A 24,413-nucleotide genomic window follows, 5' to 3' on the forward strand; every position below is an offset into this window, starting at 1 on the left:
GGGGACAGATGGATAGGGGGGCATGGGGACGCCTGACTGGGAATAGGGACAGATGGACAGGGGGACTTGGGCACACCTGCTTGGGAATGGGGACAGATGGATAGGGAGACATGGGGACTCCTGTGCCTGAACGGGGAAAGCTGGCTGTGCATGGGAACAGAGGGACAGAGGGCATGGGGACCCCTGACTGGGAATGGGGACAGATGGGCAGGGGGACATGGGGACTCGTGTCTGGGAAGGGAGGAGCGTGGGGACATGTGGTCTCCTGTGGGGTGATGGGCCCCTGACCAGCTGTGGGGATACTTGAGCAGGCATGGGGACACCTGTGATGGTCGGGGCCATGGTGAATGCAGTGACTCGGCCCAGGCAGGGGACAGCATGGGAACATGAGCCCAGGCACTGGTGGCGTGTGACTGGAGCCACCTTAAGGTGTCAGCGTGGGGGAGGGACAGACAGGCTGCGGGGAGGGCAGTGTCCCTGTCCTGTGCAGTTCCCATGTTCCAGTTCTTGTCCCGTTGCAACATGGCCCTTCGGAGGGTGCTGGCGCTGGCGGCAGCCCCGGGGCGCCGCAGCAGCAGCTCCAAGGTGGGGCCAGGGCTCCAAAGCCACTCGGCTCCTGACGTGGCCACTTGGCCTCGTGCCCGCGATCGGACCCTCCCCAGGGATCCCTGACGGGTCCTCGTTGTTCCCCCCGCAGCCCTCGCTGGCCCCTGACTTCGTGGAGGCCCTGAGGGCCGTGGTCGGGGCCCCCAATGTCTCCACGGCCACAGCGGTGCGGGAGCAGCACGGCCACGATGAGTCCATGCACCCGTGAGTGCCCCGGCAGCTGGGAGCCCCGGGGAGGGGAAGGACCGTGGCAAGGGGAAGGCTCGTAGGGAAGGAAAGAGATCCGGGCAAGGCAGGAGCCATTGGAAAGGGAAGGGTCATGGGGCAGGGGGCTGGGTCCGGGAATGGGAACTGTTTGGGAAGACAAGGGGCCGTGGGGAAGGCAAGGGCCACGTGACAAGTGGCAGGCTGGGGAAGGGCCATGGGGAGGCTCAAGTGGTTCAGTCAGTTGGTCAGTGGTGCTGCCTGTGCCCCAGCTGTGCCCCCCCGGACGTCGTGGTGTGGCCCCAGGCCGTGGGGCAGGTGCAGGAGCTGGCAGCCCTCTGTCACCGCCACCGTGTGCCCATGGTGCCCTTCGGCACCGGTACCGGCCTGGAAGGAGGCGTCAATGCCGTGCAGGTACGGGCTGCCCCGACACCTCTGACCCCCAGGGGCTCTCGGTGCCCGGCCGTGCCCAGACCCCCGGGTGCCCCTGTGCCAGGGCGGTGTCTGCTTTGACCTGAGCCGCATGGACGCCATCGCAGAGCTGAGCCTCGAGGACTTCTCGGTGACGGTGGAGCCCGGTGTCACCCGCAAGGCCCTCAATAAGCACCTGCGTGGCACGGGGCTCTGGTTCCCTGTCGGTACTGTGGGCACGAGGGGGTCATGGAGCTGGGGGTGGCAGCACTGGAGGTACTGGGTATTCCTTTAGGGCATTGTGGGAGTGTTGGGGGTGCTGTGGTGTCCACAGCTGTGCTGTGCTCTGAGGAGTGCTCACGTGAATGGAAGCGTAATGGCCCCATTGCTTTTGGGGATGCCCATAGTTTTGCTGCTGCTGAAGTCCCAGTGGTGTCCATGTGGGAGTGGACACCATCTCACCTGCCTCCCCTGTCCATCCCCTGCTTGCAGACCCTGGTGCCGACGCCTCTCTGTGTGGCATGGCAGCCACGGGTGCCTCGGGCACCAACGCCGTGCGCTACGGCACCATGCGCCCCAACGTGCTCAACCTGCGCGTGGTGCTGCCGGACGGGCGCCTGCTCCACACCGCCGGCGCCGGGCGCCAGCCCAGGTGGGCGCTGGGAGGCTGGGGGGCTGTGCTGGGCTGGCCATGTGCCCTGTGGGTCCCTGCTCACCAGCTCTGTGCAGGAAGCGGGCTGCCGGCTACGACCTGACCTCGCTCTTCGTGGGCTCTGAGGGCACCCTGGGCTTCCTGACTCAGGCCACGCTGCGCCTGCACCCGCTGCCCGAGGCCACTGCTGTCACCATCGCCTCCTTCCCCAGCGTGGGGGCGGCCGTGGCTTGCACCGTCCAGGTGCTGCAGGCCGCCGTGCCCGTGGCCCGCATCGGTGAGTGCCCGCAGCCAGAGGTGGGGTCCAAGTGCCAGCGGTGCAGCCCAACACTGCCTCCTCCCACCCAGAGTTCCTGGATGAGGTGATGGCAGATGCCTGCGGCCGCTTCAGTGGGATGGGGCTGCCAGTGGCAGCCACGCTCCTCCTGGAGCTGCACGGCTCCCGGCGTAGCCTGGCTGAGCAGCAGCAGCAGACAGGTATGGCTTGGAATAGGGAGGAGGAGAGGGTGTCAGGGGCTGGGGGCCATGATGGACACCCAGGGATGAGGGATGGGTGCCCGGGGACAGGGGGATCAGGGTGTTCTGAAGTGAAGCATGGTGCTGGAGGGCCATGATGTAGCACTGGGGTGAGTGATGGGTGTCCAAGACATGGGACAGTGGGACCAGGCATGTCCTGGGGTGAGGGTTGGGTGCCCAGGGCCGGGTGGGGACTGGATACCTTGAGGTCATCAGGATGAGGGACAAGTGACCATAGCCTAGAACTGGGGGCCTGGAGTCATGGATGGCTGCCTATGGATAGGGGATGGGAGATCAGGGGTGTCCTGAGGAGAGGCATAGGTGCCCAGGATCAGGGAGAGGGGACCAGCAATATATGCTTGGGATGGGGATTGGGAAGACACTAGGGTGAGGGATGGGTGTGTGCTCTGGGCGTCTGCTGAGGGGCTCATGAACATGGGATAGGGGGGACTAGGGGTGCCACAGGGTGGTGGACAGGGACAAGAGACAGAGGGACTGGGAGTATCCAAGGATGTGGGATGGGTGGCCAGGATGGGCACTGGATGTCCTGGGTAAGGGTTGGGTGCCTGGGGGTGCTGTGGGTCCTGTCCCAGAGCTCCTGGTCACCTTCAGAGGAGATCGTGCGACAGAACGGTGGCTCCGGCCTGGCCTGGGCGGAAGGGCTGGAGGAGCGCGAGCAGCTCTGGGCCATGCGCCACAATGCCTGGTACGCTGCGCTGGCCCTGCGCCCCGGCTGCCAGGTGAGGCACGAGGGTGGGGATGATGGCAGCAGTGCCCATGGTGCTCCGAGTGCCACAGCTCTGCCCTCCCTGGCCCAGGGCTACTGCACGGATGTCTGTGTGCCCATCTCCCGCCTGCCTGACGTGGTGGTGGAGACCAAGCAGGACCTGCAGGCCTCCAGCCTCACCGGTCAGCAGGGCCACAGCCCCCTGGGACAGAGGGGGATGGGGGGTCACCATGCTCCACACCACACCCCACCTGACCCGTGACCTCGCAGGACCCATGGTGGGACACGTGGGCGATGGCAACTTCCACTGCATCCTCGTCTTCAACTCCCAGGACCCGGAGGAGGCCCAGCACATCCACGCCTTCACCCAGCGCCTGGGCAGGTGGGGCCACGGTGCTCTGGGGGGCTGGGGCTGGACAGACAGATGTCCCCATCCTCTGTCCTTCCCTGTCCCACAGGCGGGCTCTGGCAGCAGGGGGCACCTGCACCGGGGAGCACGGCGTGGGACTGGGCAAGCGGGCACTGCTGCAGGAGGAGCTGGGCCCGGAGGGCCTGGACACCCTGCGCTCCATCAAGGCTGCACTCGACCCCCACAACCTCATGAACCCCGGCAAGGTGCTCTGAGGGGGAGCACCAGTGCTGAGCTGGCACTGGGGAGCCTCAGCCCCCGGAGTCAAGGCTAGGGTGGCCATGCTGCCTGCAGTGCCACTGTATGTGTCCCTACCGCTGAGCTGACACTGGGGAGCCTCAGCCCCCGGAGGCAAGGCTAGGGTGGCCATGCTGCCTGTAGTGCCACTGTATGTGTCCCTACAAATCACCCCATCCCCACTTCTGGGGGTCAGGGATCCTCAAACCCCCAATAAACCCTTTGCACTCACACTGTCCATGTGCTGCGGAGTTGTTTAGGGGGATAGGGACCCCCCAGCCCCTTCCCAGGAGGTCCCTGTCCCAGGGCAGGGCATCATCAGGGCCCCACCTCAGCCACTTCCCCAGAGATGCAGAGCTGCCAGTGCCAGGTGGGAGCTCTCTGGCACCTGCTGAGCACTACTGCGGCCATCCCCACATGGCAGGCACAGAGAAGGGGAACTGGCATGGGTAGGGGGCTCCAGCACCCCACTGGCATCATCTCCTTCACCAAGAAAGCCAGTGAAATAAAATAACAGTGAATGTTTTATTGAACATTGTTTTAATACCATATCAAAACACCTTGACTAATGAAGGAAGCTCCCCCCAAGCTCTGAACTCTTTTTTTCCCCCGTTTTTTTTTTTAATATATAAATACAGAAAGGTTTCCCGCAGGGGCACGGCCACCGGCAGGGGAGGTCTCACCAACGAAAACGCGCCCGCCGCGCCAGGAGGGGACGGGGATGGGCGAGGGGGGTCACTGCCATGAAATGACACCATCTTGGCACCTCCAGCAAAGCCACCCCTGCAACTGGGGGTGGCTGGGGGCATCCGGGGGACCACTGGGGCCTTCCCCATACCCTCCTCAAAAGGGTTCAACTCAAAGCCGATGGAAAAGAAAGAGGGGAGGCGGTTTTGGCAAGAGGAGCCCGGCGAGGGGGCAGAGGAGGGGCGGCGGGGATGCTGCAGCTCTCCAGTCTCTGAGTGGTTATAGCTGAGTTAAAGAGTGACCAGTCTGTAAACATCACCGGGGCAGGGAAGCTCAAATTGAAGAACACGCCAGTCAACACGAAGCTTCAGTTGTGGTTTGTTGTTTGGTTTTTTTTTGTCCATTTTCTCTTTTTTTCTTCTTTTTTTTTTCCTTTTTTTCCTTTTTTTTTTTCTCATTGTAAACACTTGAAAGACGGACCCCTGCGACTCAGCAGGGGGGAGCAGTGGCCCCGCTCCCGGCGTGGGGCAGAGTCCCCATCTCAACGCTGCCGGGGCCCGGGGTGGAGATCTCCAAAAGGGAGATGGGAGAGAGGAGGAATTTCCCGTTTAGTCAGTGCAAAAAAACCGAGCAGAGCCCCCGGGCGAGTCCGGGTGGGAGGTGGGGGGGTTGCCGGTGAGAAATGCCGCGTGCTCCGTTTGGCCGGCTGTCCCCCGGCAGCTTTCCCCTTTCGGTTCGGGGAGAAAAGCCAAACATCATGGCAGGGTTTCGGCCGAGGGCGTCCCCGGGGCCTCCCTGGCAGGCAGAGCTCTCCTGGTGACCAGCGGCTGTGGAGGGGAGAGCAGGTCGCTCCGCTTTTCTCACACTGTCGTCTCCTGGATGTTTCTTTTTGTTTTAAGTCTTTTAAATTAAAATAAAAAAAAAACCAAAACAAAACAAAACAAAAAAGCAGAAAAACAACAGAACAAATAAAAAATAATAAAATAAAATAAAAACTGCGCCGTTGTCCCAAGTGGATTCAAGTTTCTGGGTTTTATTTTTGTCTTCTCGAGGAATTTAAAGTCAGCCCAAAACTCCAGGCGGGGCAGGGGGGACGGGGAGAGGAGGTACAGCAGGTATAGCAAGGTGCCCTGCAAAGGCAGAGAGAGACCGTCCCGGGTGAGGAGCAGGAGCCCCGGCTGTCACGTCCCACCCTATCCCACCCTGTCCTCCACTTCCAGCCCTGGATTTAAACCCAACATGGGAATGTCCCTTCTGAGCAGCCCACCACAGGCTCACCTTAGAGAGAAGTCAGCAAGCACGCTCGGCGGGTCAATCAGAAGGATGCTCTGGGCAAGATCTGTTCACTTCAAACCATGAGTCTATACAGCTGCAAGAGGAGAGCATGTTACCACCGTGCTGCTGAGCCTCAGGTGTCCCTGCCTGTCCCCTTGCCACCCGCCTGGCATGGTACCTTTTGTGATAAATGCAGAGGCAGGGCAGCCTAGCTATCGTGTCCCCCTGCAGCAGCTCCTCCAGGCAGATCACGCACTCGCCAGCGTCCTTGGTCAGCACGTCATCTGGGAGGGGAGGACAGGGCAGCAGTGAGACAGGGACCACCAGAGCATTCCCCTCCCTGGAATGGAGTGGAGCCCAGGGTCACTGCTGCGGGGGCAGCTGGGATGGAGCAGAATGGCAACAGTGCTGGGAAACATTGGCAGGAGGCTCCTGTGGAGGCACAGGGGGCACATGGGTCTGGGGCATCTGGAGTGAACACAACCCTTACCCCTGGCTTCCAAAACAACACCAACCAGTATGGGGTAAGCATCACTCCCACACTAGTGGTCAGGAGAGACGTGGGAGATGCCAGAGCTGGAGCTTGCAGCCCAGTGCTCAAGGCCAGCAAGGAGAGGAGGAAGGCAATGACCCTTTGGGGGACAGCCCAGGGGGACATGCGCCAGCAGGGCTCCCTGTGGCACCGAGGGGAGGGGAGGGGGCCCCCTCGGGCTAGGGGGCTGTGTTACAAAGGAGCCTGAAAGCAAAAGGAGCAGGCTTGAGCCATGAAGGGGGAGCAGAGTGGAACAGCACCATCCTGCCAGAGCACAGCCCTCTTGGGAAGCCCAGCCAAGCCGCCTGCCTGCAGCAAACGTCTCTTCAGCCTGCCCGGAGCCATCCCAGGGTGGCAGGACGCCGTGCCCCCCACACAGCCTGGCCCTTACCGTTGTAGGAGAGGCGAGGTTTGCTCAGACACATGATAAAGTGCATTTCCATCTCGTCAGAAGCCACAGATTTGGAGCAAATGGGGCACTTGAAACCTGGAAGGAGAGCAGAGAGACGAGCCCTTAGTGAGGGCAGAAGGAGCCATCCACCCTGCATCCCGGGGAATCCCTGGGGCCATGGTGGGGCACGGCAGCGGGCAGCCCCTCACCTGCTGCCTGCATGGTGACCCTCACCCCACACAGCACCCACTGGGCACCCACTCATCCTGTGCCGGCCACCAGCGTGGGGGACAGCCACCGAACAGGGGACAGCCGCCGAGCTGCTGCGCTGGCTGTCCCGTGCCCGCCGCGCAGAGGGCACGGAGAGCGTGCCAAGGCAGTGCACACGTGGTCATCAGCTGCTGCCAGGCCTTAAAGGGCGAGCAGCAGCCTGGGGCATGCAGCACCGAGCCACTGGCAGTGCATGGGCACGTCCCTGTGCCTGGACAGTGCTGTCCCTGCTGCCAGAGCTCAGCACCACATGGCTGAGCCAGAAAAGCTGCAAGGAAGGAGTTTTTTTCTATGGCTGCAGCACAGGACTGGCAGATTGGAGCCTCAAACACAAATGGCTGCTTTGTCCAGCTTTTCACAGGAGTGAAGTGGGTGCTGACCCCTCCAATGCCAGCCTGCCTCCCCAGAAGCAGGAGGACTCTGCAGGCTGATGAGCCAGCTTGACCTTGACCCTGCCTGGTGATTTGGGTTTTTGGATGAAGCTGGACGGGATGCCCAGATCTGCTCTGTGACCTTGCTTGGGTGGTGCCAGGGTGTCACACCAGTGTCATCACCTGCTGGAGCCATGCAGACCACCACGGCATCATCCTCAGCCCCACTGAGGCTGGCCCAAATACAGGTTGTAAGCCCCAAACTCACAAGGAGCAGAACCCAAGCAGCCCTGCAGGTCACCCATCTGGGACTCCCTGCCCTTTCACTGCAGCCAGCTCAAGGCCATGAGGTTTGTCACTGCCCAGCAGAGCAGCGCAGCTTGAGCCGAACACGCGCATGCCACCACCACGGGTTTGCACCAGAATATCCAGCAATTCCCTGCCTGCAGAGAGGGAGAGGGTAATTTAAGGATCTGCCTTCTAAAAGCAGATCAGGTTTGACTGCAGTGCCGCTTAAGAGCTGTCTTCATATATATGCAAAGGCTGCTCAGGAACGAAAAGAAAAAGAATGTACACAAATTATCTAAGGATGAATCAGGTTCTTGTTTGCCACCACGTGGATGTGGACAGGGCATTTTTTTTTTTGGCTTCTTGTAAGAGAGAAAGTACAGGGTGGCTTTAAGGAGAGGCAGCTCAGACCTCTGCTGTGCAAACAGCCCCTGTAACTTCTCAACACTCCATTGCTCATTAACAGCAGCGATAAATACTTTACTTCCCAGGTGCTTGGATCCTGCCCCTCCAGAGTGTCGCTATTTCCCAGGAAGGTGCAGCAAGGATGAGCACCATGGATGGTATGGGATTGGCTCTAAAAGGACTGGCTAAAAGGAGCTCTCAAGCCCAGCAGTCCTCCAGTGGGGTGTCCTGCTGGCCGGCAGCACTGCCACCCTGGAACAGATCCCTGCCCAGCCTGGCTGAGCCACAGGGTGTCTGCTCTGAGTGCAGCCCCAATTGCACCAAGCCCCAGGCGATAGGGCAGTGCCTTCTCCTCTCCAGCCTAATTTTACTCCTGACCGATTTATACCTTGTGGCAGCCGTGCCCATTAGCTGAAGTAGCTGTTTTTTTCCTCCTCCCCAGTGTTTACCCGCCCGGTGTATTTATAGCGCGGATAGCTCAGATAGCCTCCCAGGCTGCCTGCTGCAAGACCCAACTGGCCTCCCCTTGTGAGACGCCCTCCCGGTGCCCGCTCCCCTGGCAGCCGCCTGTCCCTGTCCCTGTCCCCGCCTGAACTGCTCCCGCCTGGCGGATGCTCTGCCAGCGCCACCGGCACCGGTCCCTGCCGGGGAGCTCTGGGCACTGCTTCCAGCCCTGGAACGGCTGTGAAGGGCTCCCTTTGGAAAAGGCATTTTGTCTGCAACCTCTGTGTCAGGGCACGGCGTTTGTAGAGGTTCAGTACTGCTCCCTGCGCTGTGTGTGGGCAGACCTCGTTTCCTCTGGTCCCCCCTTTTCTGTGCCAATGTGTTATTTTAAACAGCTGTCCCAGATCTGCCAGCTCCGGCAGCACCCGAAGGGATCCTATGAGACGTGCAACCAATGGAAAGGGAAAAGGCCCCAGATGAAAGTGCCTGGTCTGTGGCTGCCAGGGCACGGCTGCCAGCAAAGCAGCAGGGCCAGGCAACGAGCAGGGTCCTCTGCAGGCTCCAGCGAGCGGCTGTTGCTGTATCTCCAGGCCTGTTTGCTAGCTGGGATAGCTTTAGCACGGTTATAAATAGCAGGCATGAACACTCCTCATGCTCCTCGCTGCTCCCCGGGCAGCTGGCTGGGGCACCGGCACTCCTGACACCGCCACAGCCCCATGGCAAGGACGTGGGGACACTGGGCAGACAGAGGGGCCCAGGCTCAAGCCCCAGCATGTATGTGGCATCCTCCAGCCAGACAGGTCTGGGGGCTGAGCCAAGTGCAGAAGCACGCACACACTTTTCTGGCTCTGCATTTCACAAGATGGAGGGGGGAAAAAAAGGAAAGATGAATATGTAGTTGTGTGAATTCCCAAGTTCGAGCAGGAGCGAGGAGCTGGTGTGGAAGGGCCCCCAGGGCGGGGGGCTGCCCTGCACCCCAGCTGTCGGCACAAATACTTGACATTGCAAAAGCAACTGCTTGTGTTTCCCTTCATGGCAGGCACAGGAGCCCACCACCAGGGAAAGGGGAGGCAGAGGTGAACTCCCCACCCCTTCTCCAGGTGACCTTTGGGTGAAGGTGACAGGCAGAGAACCAGTGAGGCCAGGGGACAGCCAGCAGCAAGCACCAAGCCCGGTGCCTTGGAACATCCTTCACAGTTCAGGCAGAAGCCTGTCCTGAGGATGAAAGAGCTGCTCTCCACATGGCCAGCCCCCTCCAGGCCATGGTATTTTCCACATTCCCCGAAATCCCCGTTAATTTATCCTGCCTAAGCTGCCAGCCGGAGCAACGCAGGAGATTACATTTTGACAGCTGCTCATGGAAAATTCAGCTCCCTCCCTCCTCCTCAAGCCCTTTATGTCCTCCTCCCACACGCCTAAAAAAAAGAAAAAGAGAGGAAGGGCCCAGCTATTCCTCCTTGCCTGGGCCTCCCACACCCATGGGGAGGCCTGGGGGTTGCTCCAGGGAAAGGCCATGGACACTTCCTCCCTCCAAAGGCATCTGGTGCAGCTGGTGATGCTCCTGCCCACGGCACATTAAACCTGAAGCTGGCACTGTCACCTCATGCAGAAATGTGTGGGCAGGTACCAGCTCCCAACAACAGCATGTGAAGAAGAGGAGGGTGGTGCAGGAAGGGGGCTGGCCTGGAAAGGCAGGTTCAGGTCAAGAGCTGGACTCCTGTACCTTGCAGGAGATGTTGAGAAAGCCAAGGGCTTTCCAGGGCTGTGAGACACAGGCTGGCAGGTGATCTAATCTCTCCAATGGCTTGGTCTAGAAACCAGGAGCAAGTGGCGCTGGGGCTCTCCAGAGGCTACTACCCTCTGAGTATTTTTAGGAAGGTTACATGGTTAATTTTAGAGAGCTGGGCAAAGCAGAGCTGGGAACCTCTGAAAATCTCCACCCGGTCCTATGAATGCTGAAAAAGCTGGGTGGTTAACCCTCACAGTGCCAGAAGCATGCCACAGAACTGCAAGGAATTTAGTGATGGTGGGAGGATCGAGACACCTTTCCAACCCATTTCTAAGTATCCCAGACAGAGCTGATTCTGGAGCTGGGAGAGGAAATTCCCATCACTTGTGTCTACAAGCAGTACAACAGGGTCAACCACACCACATCTTGAGAGTACAAGTGGCTGCTCCCTTCAGGGGTGAGACCATGTCCACAGGAGCTGCAAGCCTGTCCCAGCTCCCAGGGAAAGGCATGTGCCATGTCTACCTTCACCTGCCAAACCCTCCTCATGCTGGGTGTGCTCCAGGCAGATTGCTTACAGGCCACGGTGCCACCAGGAGCAGCCCTGGCAGGAGGACACCGTGGCTCAAACATGGAGAGCAGCAGCTTTTCCACTGCACAGCACCTCCAGCAGTGGGAGGAAGACACCGGTGGGGATGATGTGCCCCGAAGGCAGGAGGAAGCAGCAGCCCAGACACAACAGCCCACACAGCATTCACCAACTGGATCCCTGGTTGCCCAGTCTCCCACTACTGCCATGGGATAAACCAGGAGCCCTGTGAGTGGGAGCAGCAACACAAACTCCCCAAAACGTGCCTGGCCCAGGAGGGATCCCTCCTCTAGTGCCCAGCCACCCCACAGGACACCTGAAGAACCAGGGAGCTTGGGGAAGCTCCAGGCTGCCTGATGATCATGGAAGATTTGGAGACCTCAGCTGCAGAGCCCATCTCCATGTCTCCAGAGAGCACCCTGGGCTCTCAGCCAAGGGAGCTGGCTTATACCAGGTGAGGACGCATCCAAACATGAGATAAAAACCAGAGAATATTTGGTCCAAGCATGCAGTCCTGGTGCCTCCTCCTTGCTGAGTAAACCATGAGCATCCCACCTTCCACCAGGCTACCCTAACGCTGCCAGCTGAACCAGCACCAGGTGGAAGCTGGAATACATGGATCATCTTGGAAAAACCTAGACTAATGATTGAAGAGGAGGGAAAGATTGAAAGACTAGTTGGTCAGTCTGAAGCATGTGGGGTTGGGTGAGCCAAAGGGGCTCCAAGTCCTCCCCTTCCCTCACGCCTCGAGGGCTCCAGCACAGCCCCAGGAGGGAAGAAAGGATCAGGGAGGTGTTATCCTCTGTGCCAGCCAAGTGAAGGAAATCTGGAGAGCCAAGATATTCAGACCCAACACCTCCTAGAAAATAAATTCCCTATGCATTTAAAGCAGCCTCATTTTTTAAAGCAACGGTCACAGAGCAGCACATTGGAGATGGCACATGGAGGCACAGAGCACCTCTCCAGCACTGGGGCACAGCAGGGACCTGGCAGCTGAGGACTCCATGAGTGTTCCCTCATGAGTGGAAGCCCACCATGGAAGTGATGCTCCACCAGCCTCAGCAATGCTGCAGGAGGCAGCATCAAGTGCCTGCAGGCCAGGGCACCCCACAGAACCAGGCCAGGATCCACCTCCCCCTGCAGAAGCAAGTGGCATCAGCTGCACGGGCAGAGGCAGGAGCCAAGGTCCAAGGCAGCCCTGCTGCCCCAGCAGGACTCAAGACACTGGGTGAACTCCACCATGGTGCTGGGCTATTGTGCAGCACAAGGGCTGACACGAGCAGGGACACGTAGGCAGGAAGGAGTAAAGCACTTAAGCTGCCTCATTTGCCAGCTTTGAAAAAGCGAGCGTCCTTCCTCCTCATTCAAGGCTGCACAGAAGCTGGAGAGCATGAAGGATGGGTCCAGGGAGGAAATAAGACATCACAGCTTCCTGAGGATGGAAGGGAGGCAAGGCTGGGGGATGCCAGTGAGCCAGCCCCAAATGATCAGCCAAGCAGGGAATGTGGCTTGGAAACAAACTCAACCTCTTGGATGGCACATCTCTTGGATGGAAGTGCTTGGAAAGAAACTCAACCATTTCTGCTGCCTTGGCAGAGGGATGATCTTGCTCCATCGCCATCCCACCCCACCATTTCCTTGCTGATTGAGTCAGTTCAGCTGCTGAGAAGGAAGAAAATAAATGTTTGCAATATGAAAGCAGCACCCCAAAAAGAAGCTACTTCTGTGCAAGGCCAGGTATTCCAAAGTCTAAGAAAAGCTGTCCCTGGTGTGCTCCTGGCAAAGGCTACACATGGCAGCTGTCTGCTGTCAGGTCAGCCCACACCAGCCAAGCGTGGCAGGGATGTGCCATGGAACACGAAGCTGGCCAAGGGCAGCACAATCCTAATGCTCAAGGCATTGTGTTTTGGAGACACCGCTGTCCACTCCCACCTGACTCAAGCCACAAAAAAGAGATGTGGCAGCAAGAGGCATTAATGCTTCAGGTGGGATGTAGGGAAATCACTGGGGTCAAAGAGATGCAGGACACAGAGCAGAGGGGCTGGGTGACACCACATCACAGAAGCCCAAGGCTAGCTTGCTGCAAGCCAGGAGGCAGAGCTATATTTTTTTTAGCCAGTTGGGTTCTTATGGAGGTGGTGGGGGAGGATGGGAAGAAGGAGAACAGATTGCAGTTCTGGGGCTGAGGAAAGCTGGAGAGTTGGAAAGGAGCAGGAGACACGGGAGAGGGAACCCCACAGGAACACTTGCTCCAGAGCACCCAAAGCTATTGATTCTCAGCAGATGGACACACCAAAGCCTTACAAAACACCTCCAGCACAGCCCACAGACACTGAGAAGCATAAGGACAAAGAGGCCTGGTTATGTGGTCACAGGATGTCCAGACACCAAGTACCCTCCTTGCCTGATATTGCTTGAATATTGACCCTTTCGTGGTTGCAATTGCAATTTTTGAACAGAAGTACCTATGGTAAAGACAGAGATCACCTCCCTCGTACAGCTCAGGCTATACTGCAGAATCAGTTCCCCCAGATATGGATGAAAAAGGCAACTTCTCAGGGTCACCCTGTCTTCTGGCAAGTCCTAGTTTACTGCAGAAACACTCCCCCAGCTGCTTGGGAACAGGTTTCATAAGGATGTGTAGCCCAAAGCTAATTTTAGCATCCCAGAGAAGAGCAAAGTTAAGCAGAGGGGTCCTGGGTGATAGCCCAGCAAAGGCATTAACACCTCCAACTCCTGCTGTCGGGCTGCAGGGCTCAGATTTACCAAGCTACAAGCTTATCCAGGGCTCCTGCTAGGCACAAAACAGGTCTGGGGCCATGTCATGCCTCAGGAGAAGTGCAGGGATGCTCTGGTGCTGCCTCCACGCCTCTCAAGGGATGCTCAGGTGTTCAAAGTCACTGTCCAGAGAGGACAGGCACACCTGGGAATTTCCAAAGGGTTTGCCTGAATGCCTGTTTTTTTCCTCCCACGTATTTCTCATAGGAAGGAGGAGGCCCAGCCAAAGCCCTGCTGTGGGCAGCAATCATCTGCAAGATGCACAGAGCCAGCAGGGCGATGAGGGGGTCCCAGGTGCTGAAATGAAGGAGCACTCTGGCAGCACATCAGGATGCAGCAATTTGGAAATCAGAGCAGGAAGGGACAGAATTTGGCACTTGGGCTCGGCAAGGACTGGGAGGGAGCAGCAAGGCAGTGTCACGTGGGGATGGTGGGGTGAGTCATTTCTGACTAAGACATCCGCTGGGGAGGCACCCACGGAGTCCCCACTGCCAGGCTCCAGCACTGAGGAGCTGCCAGAGGAATTCCCAGTTTTGGAAAGGTTGAAACACCAAAGCCTGACCTGAGCCACTCCCAAACCCAGCCGGATCTGACCCCACGGGGTGATTTGCTTCCTGACCCCTGGGGTTTTTCCAAAGAAAACTTGTGCTTCCATCATGCCTCATCTTCAGATGATCTCTTGGGAGGATGATGGGACACTCCAGAGGCACATGATGACATGCCCTGGCTTTGTGATACTGGGAGTATGGCCAAGCACTGATGGCACCCACGTACTCCTTCCTGCCAGGGAGTGATCCCAAACAGCTCCTGGGACACCTCCTCCCCAGGCATTCCACAGCAGCACTGCATAAAGAGCATGGTGGAGGATGTCTTTGTGGCTGGGCCATGGTGGCAGGATCACTGTTTTCATCAGTGCAACATCCCCAATCCTTGGGGTGTGTGGAAAGGATGGCATGTTGCTTTTTGGGGTACAGAAAGGGCAATTTTTATGTAGTGGGCAGCAAACAGAGCATAAAAGGCACACAGAGCTGCACCCACCCACAAGCAGTGCATGGCTAGGGAACACTCACAGCCAGTTCACAGTGGTTATTTCTGCAGAAAGACAAAAAAATTGAAATTTTTCCACCACTGGAAAAAAAAAAACCTAAGTGAGGAGCATGCTGCAGAGCAAGTCCTGACCTCACCTGCCCCTCATGTGGTAGGAAGGGCTGCATAGCACAGAGCATCTCCCTGCTCCCCAGGACAGACTGATTGCTGAGGGATACCCAGTGAATGCCCCAGCCTACCAGGATAGCAGGAAGGGGAAAAAGCAGGTGCAAAGCTGGGGGTGATCACCCTTCTCTGTTGTACTTGGTGCAGAAGGGGAGGGATTCTCCACAGCACCAAGCTGCCCAGACAGGCAGCATGAGCACTCCTTTGACAGCCAAAGGCCAGGGCTTTGGGAGGAAGATCTGTGTTGAGGATGGGGATACACGCTCCAGAGCTTCCCGGCTGCCTTTGCAGCACGGAGGCAGCTGGCAGACAGAGCCAGCCTTCTGCAGCTCCGGGAGCCCTCCAAAACACAAAGCACAGCATCTCACAGGAGTGAGCCCCTCAGAGTGGCAGGGTCTGCCCACGCTGGATCCTGCTGGAGGAGGCAGGAGGGGCTACACACTGTGCCACAGGCAGGAACAACCCTGCCCAGGTGCCCCACCTTCTCTGTCTTTTTGCTTCAACATGTGCCAACCTCCAACGTGAAAAGGGCTCCTTCTGAGGAAGGACAGTGGGGCTGCAGGTGACAAAAACCCCAACTGTAGGATTTGAAGTTCTCTCTTCCCCATGACAAAAGGCAACACCCAGAGGAGCAGAGTGTAACCCCACTTCCCGAGCTGGGCAGGGCCTTGTGAAGCAGCATCTTCCCATGAAACATTCACCCAGGACTAGGTGCAGGGTGTCACCTGTTTTGTACCTGTCTACAGGGAGCAAAAAGAAATCAAAGGCATCTAAAAACCCCCTCAGAAGGGTAAGACCCAGGCAAACAGAAGACTTCAAGGGCTGTGAAATTTGGTACAATAAATAAGCAAATAGACATTTGTTTCAAAGCAGCAAGATCTGACCAGGGATGAGCTGAAATACCAAGGCAGGGTGCTCAGCCTCAGCCCGTCCTGCTCAGCACCAGATACCAGAGGGCTGGCTCCAAAACTGATCTCAGCCCAGACTGACTCGACCTCCCTGCAGACAATAACTTAGGCCATCTGCTTAGAGGAGCCAACCTCGCTTCCTCTTCCCTGGCTACAGACGTCTAGGCCTTGGATGCATGGATTGAAAGGTGGATGTAATTCCCCTGCAGCGCTTCTGACAAAGTGCAGCTCCATCGCCTTGCAGGAAGAGCTCCCAAATGAATGACTGCAATTACCCCAGTTGCAGGAGAATCTGCAGGTTTCCCCCTCCCTGGTGACAAAGGCTTCTCCAAAAAACAATCCCCCAAACGCCCACCACCCCAAGCTGTAATGCAACCATCCCGGATGTGAAGAGCAGAGCTCCTGGCACCACTCTCACATCACTGAGCTGTGATCAGAGAAGCTCACAGCCATGGTGAAAGCCAGGGGGAGAAGGAAAAGACCTGTCTTTTGAGGCAGCAACAGGCAAAGAGACACAGAGGACATGGAAATGCCAGTGGCCTCATCCTGGAAGGAAATAAAATGCTGGGCAGAGATGTGGGACAGGGTCAGCATCACTGAGTTCTCCTGCCTGACTGCTGCTTTCCCCCTCTTGTGTTGCAGGCAGCTGGCCTCTAAAAATACTCACTGTTGTCACGCTGTCCTGCCTGCTTGGGCCAGGAAACTGCTCTGAGCAGCTTTCAGTTCCATTCTTCATCTGCACTGCTGTGCTTCCCTCACCAGGATCTGCCCCAGCCCCTCTTCTCTGCCTGGCAGGTGACAGTGTCTCTGGAACTATGACCATAACTTGACATAAACTCAATTAACCAAGGGTGCTAACTGGGAATATACAACCTAGGAAATTTCTGCTAGGGTTGCTAAAACTAGCAAAAAGGTAAATATTTCCACAGCGTCTCTCTTCTTCTCTACAAAGTGCCGCAAGACCATTCCAAGGCACACAGTCTAACTTCATGCCACTGATGGGAACCCCACAGTTACATGAGTGTGCATGAGCACAGGGAGTCACAAATTTCCCAAGCTCATTCAGCCCATGACACCACCAGGGTCAGCCTGGTGCTGATGCTGGCCAGCTCTGGTCTATAGGGAAGGAGGGGAGAGAAGAGTCAGCTGCACCTCAGAGGTGCAGTTCAGCCTCTCCAGTGGTGAGGAACCATTCCCCACCCTGGATGGAACACCCCCAGCTGCCCACAGACCCGGTGCTGGGTCTGAGTGATGCATCTGCTCGGGATCAGCTGGTGGCACATGGCACAAACCCTGCAGTGTGGAGGCACAGGGATCACAGCAGGGAGCACCAATAGATCAAGCCCCCTGCCAGCAGCACAGAAATCAGCCATGAAGATCTGCCTGCTGCTTCTCTGGCCTTTCCTTCCACCTTCCTCAAATCCCAGATTCTATGGACCTGCAGTGGGCTGGAAAGTTAAACCATGACAAGAGAGAAGCAGACCCTGTCCCCCACCACAAGCACTCCCCTCCCCTGCCTGCAGCACAGCAGGGCAGGAAACCTGCCAGGAGCTGGGCTCTGCCCACGGAAACGCTGTGCAGCAGCACGAGAAGAGGCCCCAGGCAGCAGAGCTTCCTGAAGCTGCACCTTTAACAGCTCTCATCAAAAAGCACTAAGCAAAAGCATTCAGCCACACAGCACCTGCAAGGGACAGCAGGAGCACTCCTGGGGGTACCCAAGCCCCCAATGGGTTCACCCGCATTTGAAACCTGCCTGGTGGAACTGGTGTAGGGAAGACATTTAAGGCCCAGCTCTAACCAGTCTTTCTCCATCTGAAATTAAAAAATTGGTGTCCCTACAGAGGGAGGCTTGTTCTACCCCGATGTACAGCCAGCCCAAAGCAGCTGGGCAAAGTGCTGTGCATCAGGGCCTGCTGCTTTACAGCATCACTTGGCTGCTCATGCACACCAATTCCCAAGACCTTATGATTTCAGTTTTCAAGGGAACCAGGAGAAAGCCAGGTCACATTTACTCAAAACCAAGTACTCAGCACATCTGGGGTTTAGGTGTACCAGCAGCAGATGCCACGAAATGCACCTCGTGGTTGCCCACCATCTGCCTGGGGCACCACAAGACTGGTCCCTGCAAAGGGAATTTATCTGAAGAGCCCTTTGCTGCCTGTCTGATCTGTCACATGCGATATTACATCGGGGGGGGGGGGGGGGGGGGGAATCAACCTTTTTTTTTTCCTCCTCCTCCAAAGTGGGCTTTTCTCCCTCCCTGCACTTCTCTTGAAATTAATTTTCAGCATTTAGCAGCATTTTCCCATGACTCTGCGCGGCTGCCTTGGCCAGGAGCCAGCCTGATACTGCTCCTCCACCAAAGATGTCTGTATCTGATTGATCCTCCGGCCAGCGAACGAGAGAGAGGAGAGAGGAGCCTTAATAGCACATTAATAAATAAGAGAAGCCTTTACGGTTATTCCAGTCACCGGAACAAACATCTCAGCAAAACAAACCAGCATGGGATATAAACTTACGTCACAGGCTGGGAAGACAATCCTGGCTGGGAAGTGGGTCAGCCCAGGAGCACGAGAGCACCATCCTCAGCATCTCTAGAAGATACATGTGTGGAAGAGGGAGCGGGCACCCAGGTACCCTATGCTGATTTATGCTCAGGTTTATAGAGTGGTTAGTGTGCACAGGAATGAGTGCCCTCGTTCCTGAGGAAAGCAGCTGGGATTTCAGAGGGCACTGGGAGGCAAGGCAGCGCAGAGACAGCCCGCGCTCGCTGCGCAGACTGAAGATAACTGCCGCCACCGCCGGCTTCTCACGCACCACGCCAACACTGACGCACTTAAACTTCATCTCCAGCTCGGCTGTGCATCAAAGCTGCCTCCGAGTCTCCCATCTTCAGGTGTTCAGACTTTGCTCTTCCGAGGCAGCCGCTGCCTCTTCCCTCTGTCCCAGGTGGATGTTGCCCAGCTGGCTCAGAGAAGGCAGAAGCACAAAAGCATCCTCTCCAGACCCGGAGAGCCCAACAGCTGAACACCGCCAGTGTGGGGAGTCACCAGGACTGTTTCTGTACCCACTTCCCAAATGATCCGCAGGTCTGGCAGTGATGCAGGTGCTTGACCCGGCTCTCAGACAGTAACCAGCACCAAACCCACAAAAAGATGGTTTGAGAACAGTCATCTTTGGAAATTTCCACTAGCAAAAATAGATTCAGAATGGCAAGTTCGTGCAGACCTTGGGGTGCCCTTCCCCTGGCCTAGCTCCTGGAAGTGGGTAGGGAAGCACCTATCATGTTTGCATGTTGAAACATAGATTCAGTTGGAAGGGAACCACAAGGATCATCAAGACCAACTCCTGGCCCTGAACAGGACAACCCCAAGAACCACACCATGTGCCTGAGAGCCTTGTCCAAATACTTTCTGAACTCTTTCAGATTTGGTGCTGTGATCGCTTCCCTGGGGAGCCTTCCAGTGCCCAACCACACTTTGGGGGAAAAACCTTTTCCTAACATCCTATGTAAACCTCCCTTAGCACAGCTCCATGATGTTCCCTTGGATCCTGTAGACACAGAGCAGAGATCTGTGCTGACCCTCCAGTGTTTCTCCTGTGGAAGCTGCAGCCCACAATGAGCTCTGCCCTCAGTTTCTTCTCCAGGCAGAACAAGCCAAGTGACCTCAGCTGCTCCTCGTACATCTTCCCCTTTAGACCCTTCACTATCTTCATGCCCCACCTCTGGATGCTCTCTCACAGCTTTATATCCTTCTTGTATTGTGGTGCCTAAATCTGCACACCAGACTTGAGGTGAGGCCACAGCAGTGCAGAGCAGGAGGATCACCTCCCCTGACCAGCTGGCAGCGCTGTGCCTGATACACCATGGGACACCGTGGGCCCATTTTGGCTGCCAGAACACACTGCTGACAAACTGGTGGCAGGACAGTCAGGGCTGAGAGCAGCTGACTAGCAAGCTACAATTCAGCCTTTTCATTTTGGTGTAGAGACTTCAATGGCAGGACTATCCGAAGAGCAAGGATTGCCAGGCACCAGCGAGAAAAGGCTCAGGACTAAAAGCTGAGCCCAGCAAGGGTTCACCACAGACAGGCCTCTTCCCAGCTTGCAGAGACTGGAGCTGCCCAACACAGGTGTGCACACACACCTTCAGCTCACCCTCCAACAAACAACCCCTATTTCCCACCCCATTACTCTGGAGCCAGATTGAAGAGCACTTTCAGCCTTTTTTGCTCTCAAACTGCACCTGGAGAAAGACTCAGCCCAGCACCCTGGCTGCCACCTCTGCACTAAAACCACTCCCATCTTCTTCAGGCTAGGCCCTCCTGCTCCAGGAAAGTGCTGCTGAGAACACAGCAGCTCATTTGGCAAAGAAAGCCTCCTGACATTGGTGCTACCAACACCCAGGACAAACAGCTTGCTTTGTCAGTGCACAGAAAGCCTGTGACATTCCTGGTGGTACTGCACAGGAGGATAAGCTAGGCGTTTCCTTGGGCTAGCCAGCAGACAAGGAGATATGGATTTATTAGAGCTTCAAACACTCAAGGGCTTTGGGTGATGAGTGGGATTTCCAGATAAACTTTAAGCTACTTACAGCCTCTGCAAACTCCCTTAGATCCTCTGATGAATAACATGAGAGACACTAAGAGAACCACACAAAGCTGGAGACATGCAGCACTAAACCACACATCTCCCTTTTCTCCCTTCTCACTAGCCTTGGCTTTACTGAGAACTCCTAAATAGTCATAAACCTACAGATGCAGGGTCAAGTGCTGAAGGCAAATTCCAAAGTCGTGCAAGATGTGTCTTTTCCACTCATGGAGGTCAAGAAGTAGATCTCAGAAACCCCGGGCAGACAGGGAAATCCCAGAGCAGTTCCAGGCAGTGCTAGAACAGTTACACTGTTTGTGTATACGGCAGGCATGCCTTGGGAAAATCCCCATCAGGAAACAGGACTCACCCACAGAGCACAGAGGTGCTTCCACTCAAAGGAAGAGACAAGCTCCACCATAAATGCCAGAGCTCCTTGCCCACCCCATCTGGAAGATTTATATAGGCTTCACTGTTCACAAGAGCAGCAGCTCTCCTGCCCTCGCCCTGGGACAGGCTAGAGGCCATCAGCATCTAACTGCTCCTCCAATTCCGGCATTCCAGCAGCCACAGTGGAGCCCAGAGGGATTCAGCAGTGGGCTCTTCTCACTGACCACCCCCATGCACAGCACCTTACAGTGATGCTGCAGCATTCACTGGCTTTGGGGACCACTTTGCAACCTCCCTCTGTACAAGCTTCCCACCACAATCCTCCTCTCTTCCTCCCCAGGCACATCTAGCTCTTCTGCAGGCCTCCAGCTGCTTCCCACCACAATCCTCCTCTCTTCTAGCTCTTCTGCAGGCCTCCAGCTGCAGAGAGGGGAAGGAGTGACACCAGCCAGGGAAGAGAGCTCAGCCTGCCCCAGCTCACTCCTCAGGGTCCCTGCTGAGGGGCCTGGTGAGCCATGAAGCAGCTGGAGAGGCACGGAAACTCTGCATGGCAGATATAGGAAGCAGCGAGGCGCCAAGACTATCTGTGTGCTCCTGTTATCACAGGCACACTGCTGCAACAGCACCTTATCACTGCCCTCAAGTCAGAGCTCCTCGCTGTCCCACTGAGGACCTACAGAGCTCAGGTTGCACTTTGAGCTCCCAGCTCATCCCCCAAACCCAAGTGCTCCCTGAAAAACACGAATGCAACCCACACACAGAGAATGGCACCATCCAGGTCTGCAGAAAGGGGCAGGCAGGGCAAGAATCCACTCTCCAGCCCTGTTATCCACAGAATTTGGGGGGCTCCTTGCCTCGCTGGTACAGCAGCTCAGGCAGATCCCAGAGATCCCATGCCTCATGCTGAGTGGGTTTGGTACGTCGGCGGGTCCCCTCATCCCCACCCTCGAGTCATCCTTCAAAGGGAGCAGGGACAGTCACGCGCAGCAATGTCAAAGCTCCTCTCCGTTTACCAGAGCACTGCTGCTTCAGCACTTTCCAGTGGCTAATGGAGTGGCTCAGCACCACGAGAGGAGCAGGTCGATGGGGAGGCAGGGGGGAAGACGCAAGTAGCTCCTGACTGCCCTGCTGGAGGTTAACCAGCTGCAACGGGAGATTAACAGGAATTTCAGCAATCTTGCGGTGGCTTACTTCCCCCCTTCCCTGCAGTCTCCAAATCCTTCATTAACTTCTTACACTAAGAGAAGAGTGCAAAAGTTAAATGAGCTCTGACAAGTTTTCAAAAGGGTTTTTAAGCATCCTCTACTCCTTTTGCTATTAATTAGCAACGAAGAACCACCACCGGGAGAGGCTTCGGTACAGACTGAACAGCTCTCGCTGCTGCCCGTGCACGCTTCAGCTCAGCTCAGATGCTCTCAGAGGGCCTCAAAAGAGGCACCAGAGAAACCCAGTTCTTGCAGCACTTCCCACACCTCACGCTGCAATCTTCAAGGGCACCGTGTTGAACTTCGCAGCACTGCACTAACTCACTCCAGTGGCTGAAAAACAGCTTACTCCATTTTGCAGCTGGTTTATTTTTCTGAAGAGGTTTTTGCCTCTCAGCATTGTAGTTTAAAATGTAACTGATACTCTCTGACCAACCACTGTGAGCTGCAGGGTGTCTCTGTAATGAGACCCTCCTCGCTCCAGCACCAGGCACAGCAGAAGCCCCCCTGGCCCTCATTCCCACAGAGGCTTGTGGAATACCTGGAAGGATGCTGTGTCTCTCTCTACATTTAGAAACCAGAGCAGCAGCACAGTCTGTGCAAGGTCACGGAGCACGAAAGTTTGCAGGAGCACTTGGTCTCAACTCTGGTGCCACATGCCAGCCCTCTCCATCTGCCAGGGAGCATGGCAAGAGCCTGGCTTATCCAGATCAATAGGAATCAGACCTGGGGCATTCTGCCACTGAGGATCCAATGCAAGACACACAGCTTCCATCTAACAGAGAAGAGCTGCCCCTGGAGACTGGGCAAAGGGAAAAAAAAATTCCAAGTTTTTTTTTTCTCAAGAAGTAGGAAAGTGGGCCCCACGAGACTCTTCTTGCACTTTGTTCTTATCCACTGCTTCAGTCTCAGGGCTTCCTGAAAATGAGGCATTGTCCCAAGGCATATTATGAAATTCCCAGACCACGTCACAGAAGGAGAACACAGCATTTGTGAGGGGGACGGGTGGGAGAGAAATCCCAGACTATTCCAGGAAATACAAGGAGACATCCCTGAAATGACTTCCCCTCCAGCCAGGAGGGGAAGGGAGGACCTCCCACCTCGCTCCCTGCACCCAGCCAAAACTAGGTCAGTGACACAGCCCTGCTCGCAGCGAGAGCTCCTCTCCAGACACCAGGACACATGGAAGAGTCCAGCCAGGAGGGTGAAGGGGGTAACCTTGCCCCTTCCCATAGCCTGACACGTTTCCTGCAAGAGAGCCCAGCTGGCCTCCCAGCCCTGTCAAACAGGCAGGCAGTTCCTCCTCTGCTTCCTCCTAAGCACCACAACCCTGCCAGCTGGCTTGAAAGAGAAAACCCACTCTGGCCTTTCTCTGGCCCTTTATCAGACAAAATAAAGGAGAAAAAAAAAAGATCCTCACACCTTGCTTTCAAAGGCTTTCTCTGCTTCTTTCCCAGTTTCTAAGGCTGGGAACTGCTGCACCTGACTGGCAGCCCTCACACACCTTCAGAAGAGACACAAGGTGCCCAGCCTGGTTGCAAATCCCAAGGTCTTGAGCTACAGCATCCTCAAGACCACTATCCCCCAAGTCAAGGGAGGATGGGGTGGGGGTGCCACATCCACTGCTTCATATTTTAGAGCCAAAACACCTCCCTTCTAGAAAGCCTCCTCCCTTCACAACCCCTTCCTCCCTTGACCTTGACACAGATGCCAGCTCCAGCATGCACCCACCCGTCTGTGCCGGGGAGGGGATGGGGATGAGGGTCCAAGAGGGGGTCAGCTCCCCCTTCCCGGCTGAACCGCGCCCACCGCCGCCCCCGAGCACCCACGGAGGGAGGGGAAGCCGGGGGAAGGCTTCGGGGAGCCGGCACTCACCGCTGTGCGAGCTGAACCACCGCGGTGCGATGTGAAGGGGCAGCGCGTCGGCCAGCGAGGCCCTGGCGCCCAGGTACAGCATCCCGTCTCTATGGTGACCGCCTCCCGTCTCCTGGAAACCGTTGCCATGGGCGTACGTGGAGTCGGAGCCCGGACCGCCGCCGCCGCCGCCCGGGGCCCGCTCGGCCTCCCCCGCCGCCCGTGCCGCCGCCGCGTACAGCCCGAAGGGGACGGCGCCGGCCGCCGCCGGGTCCATGCCCATCCCGGCCACCGAGCTGACGGAGCGGCTGCGCAGCCCCATCGCGCCGCCGCCGCCGCCCGCCCGGTAATGGCCGAAGGGGGGCGGCCCCCCCCCTCCTCCCGGCGGCGGCACGGCGCTGTCATCCGTCGACACCCCCGGGAAGGGGCCCCGCGAACGGGTCGCCGTGCTCTGCTTGCCCCCCATGTGGGCACCGCCGGGCCGGAGGGAGCCGAGCGACAGCCCCCCGCGGGGAACGGGGCCGCGCCGCCCCCGCTGGGAGGCGAGAGGGGGCGGAAGGAAGCGGGGGGGCGCGGGGAGCTACGGGCGAAAACCCATCCCCGCCCCAGGCATCCTCCCCCCGCCGGGCCCGCAGGGGCGAGGGCGCCCCGAGTCCGCCGCCGCCGCCGCCGTCACCCCCGGCGGAGGCCGCCGAGGGCTCCGGGGCCGCGGAGCGGGGAGGGAGCGGCGGGG

General features: G+C 57.3%; 2 protein-coding genes across 3 annotated transcripts; one reads left to right on the forward strand and one right to left on the reverse strand.

Annotated features, from left to right (window-relative positions):
• Window positions 1–442: 442 nt before the first annotated feature.
• LOC121333861 (probable D-lactate dehydrogenase, mitochondrial) lies at window positions 443–3,834 on the forward strand. Its single transcript, XM_041400625.1, has 11 exons — window positions 443–585; window positions 698–810; window positions 1,083–1,224; window positions 1,307–1,448; window positions 1,714–1,873; window positions 1,951–2,150; window positions 2,222–2,350; window positions 3,002–3,129; window positions 3,208–3,298; window positions 3,387–3,498; window positions 3,575–3,834. The coding sequence occupies exons 1-11, from the start codon at window positions 496–498 to the stop codon at window positions 3,738–3,740; spliced, it is 1,473 nt and encodes a 490-aa protein (XP_041256559.1). The 5' UTR covers window positions 443–495; the 3' UTR covers window positions 3,741–3,834.
• A 439-nt stretch (window positions 3,835–4,273) lies between these two features.
• ZNRF1 (zinc and ring finger 1) lies at window positions 4,274–24,407 on the reverse strand. Of its 2 annotated transcripts, none has more exons than XM_041400627.1 (5): window positions 23,702–24,407; window positions 6,648–6,743; window positions 5,903–6,008; window positions 5,728–5,818; window positions 4,274–5,349 (listed from the first exon to the last, which is right to left on the reverse strand). In XM_041400627.1, exons 1-4 carry the CDS (start codon window positions 24,144–24,146, stop codon window positions 5,761–5,763), a joined length of 705 nt encoding a protein of 234 aa, XP_041256561.1. In that variant the 5' UTR covers window positions 24,147–24,407; the 3' UTR covers window positions 4,274–5,349; window positions 5,728–5,760. The 2 variants fall into 2 exon arrangements, with proteins under 2 accessions (XP_041256561.1, XP_041256560.1); XM_041400626.1 differs by having other exon boundaries at window positions 4,274–5,579.
• Window positions 24,408–24,413: the final 6 nt, after the last annotated feature.

The sequence above is a fragment of the Onychostruthus taczanowskii genome, unplaced genomic scaffold (genome assembly GCF_017590055.1).
Source record: "Onychostruthus taczanowskii isolate IOZ18803 unplaced genomic scaffold, ASM1759005v1 scaffold18, whole genome shotgun sequence".
NCBI lineage: Eukaryota > Metazoa > Chordata > Aves > Passeriformes > Passeridae > Onychostruthus > Onychostruthus taczanowskii.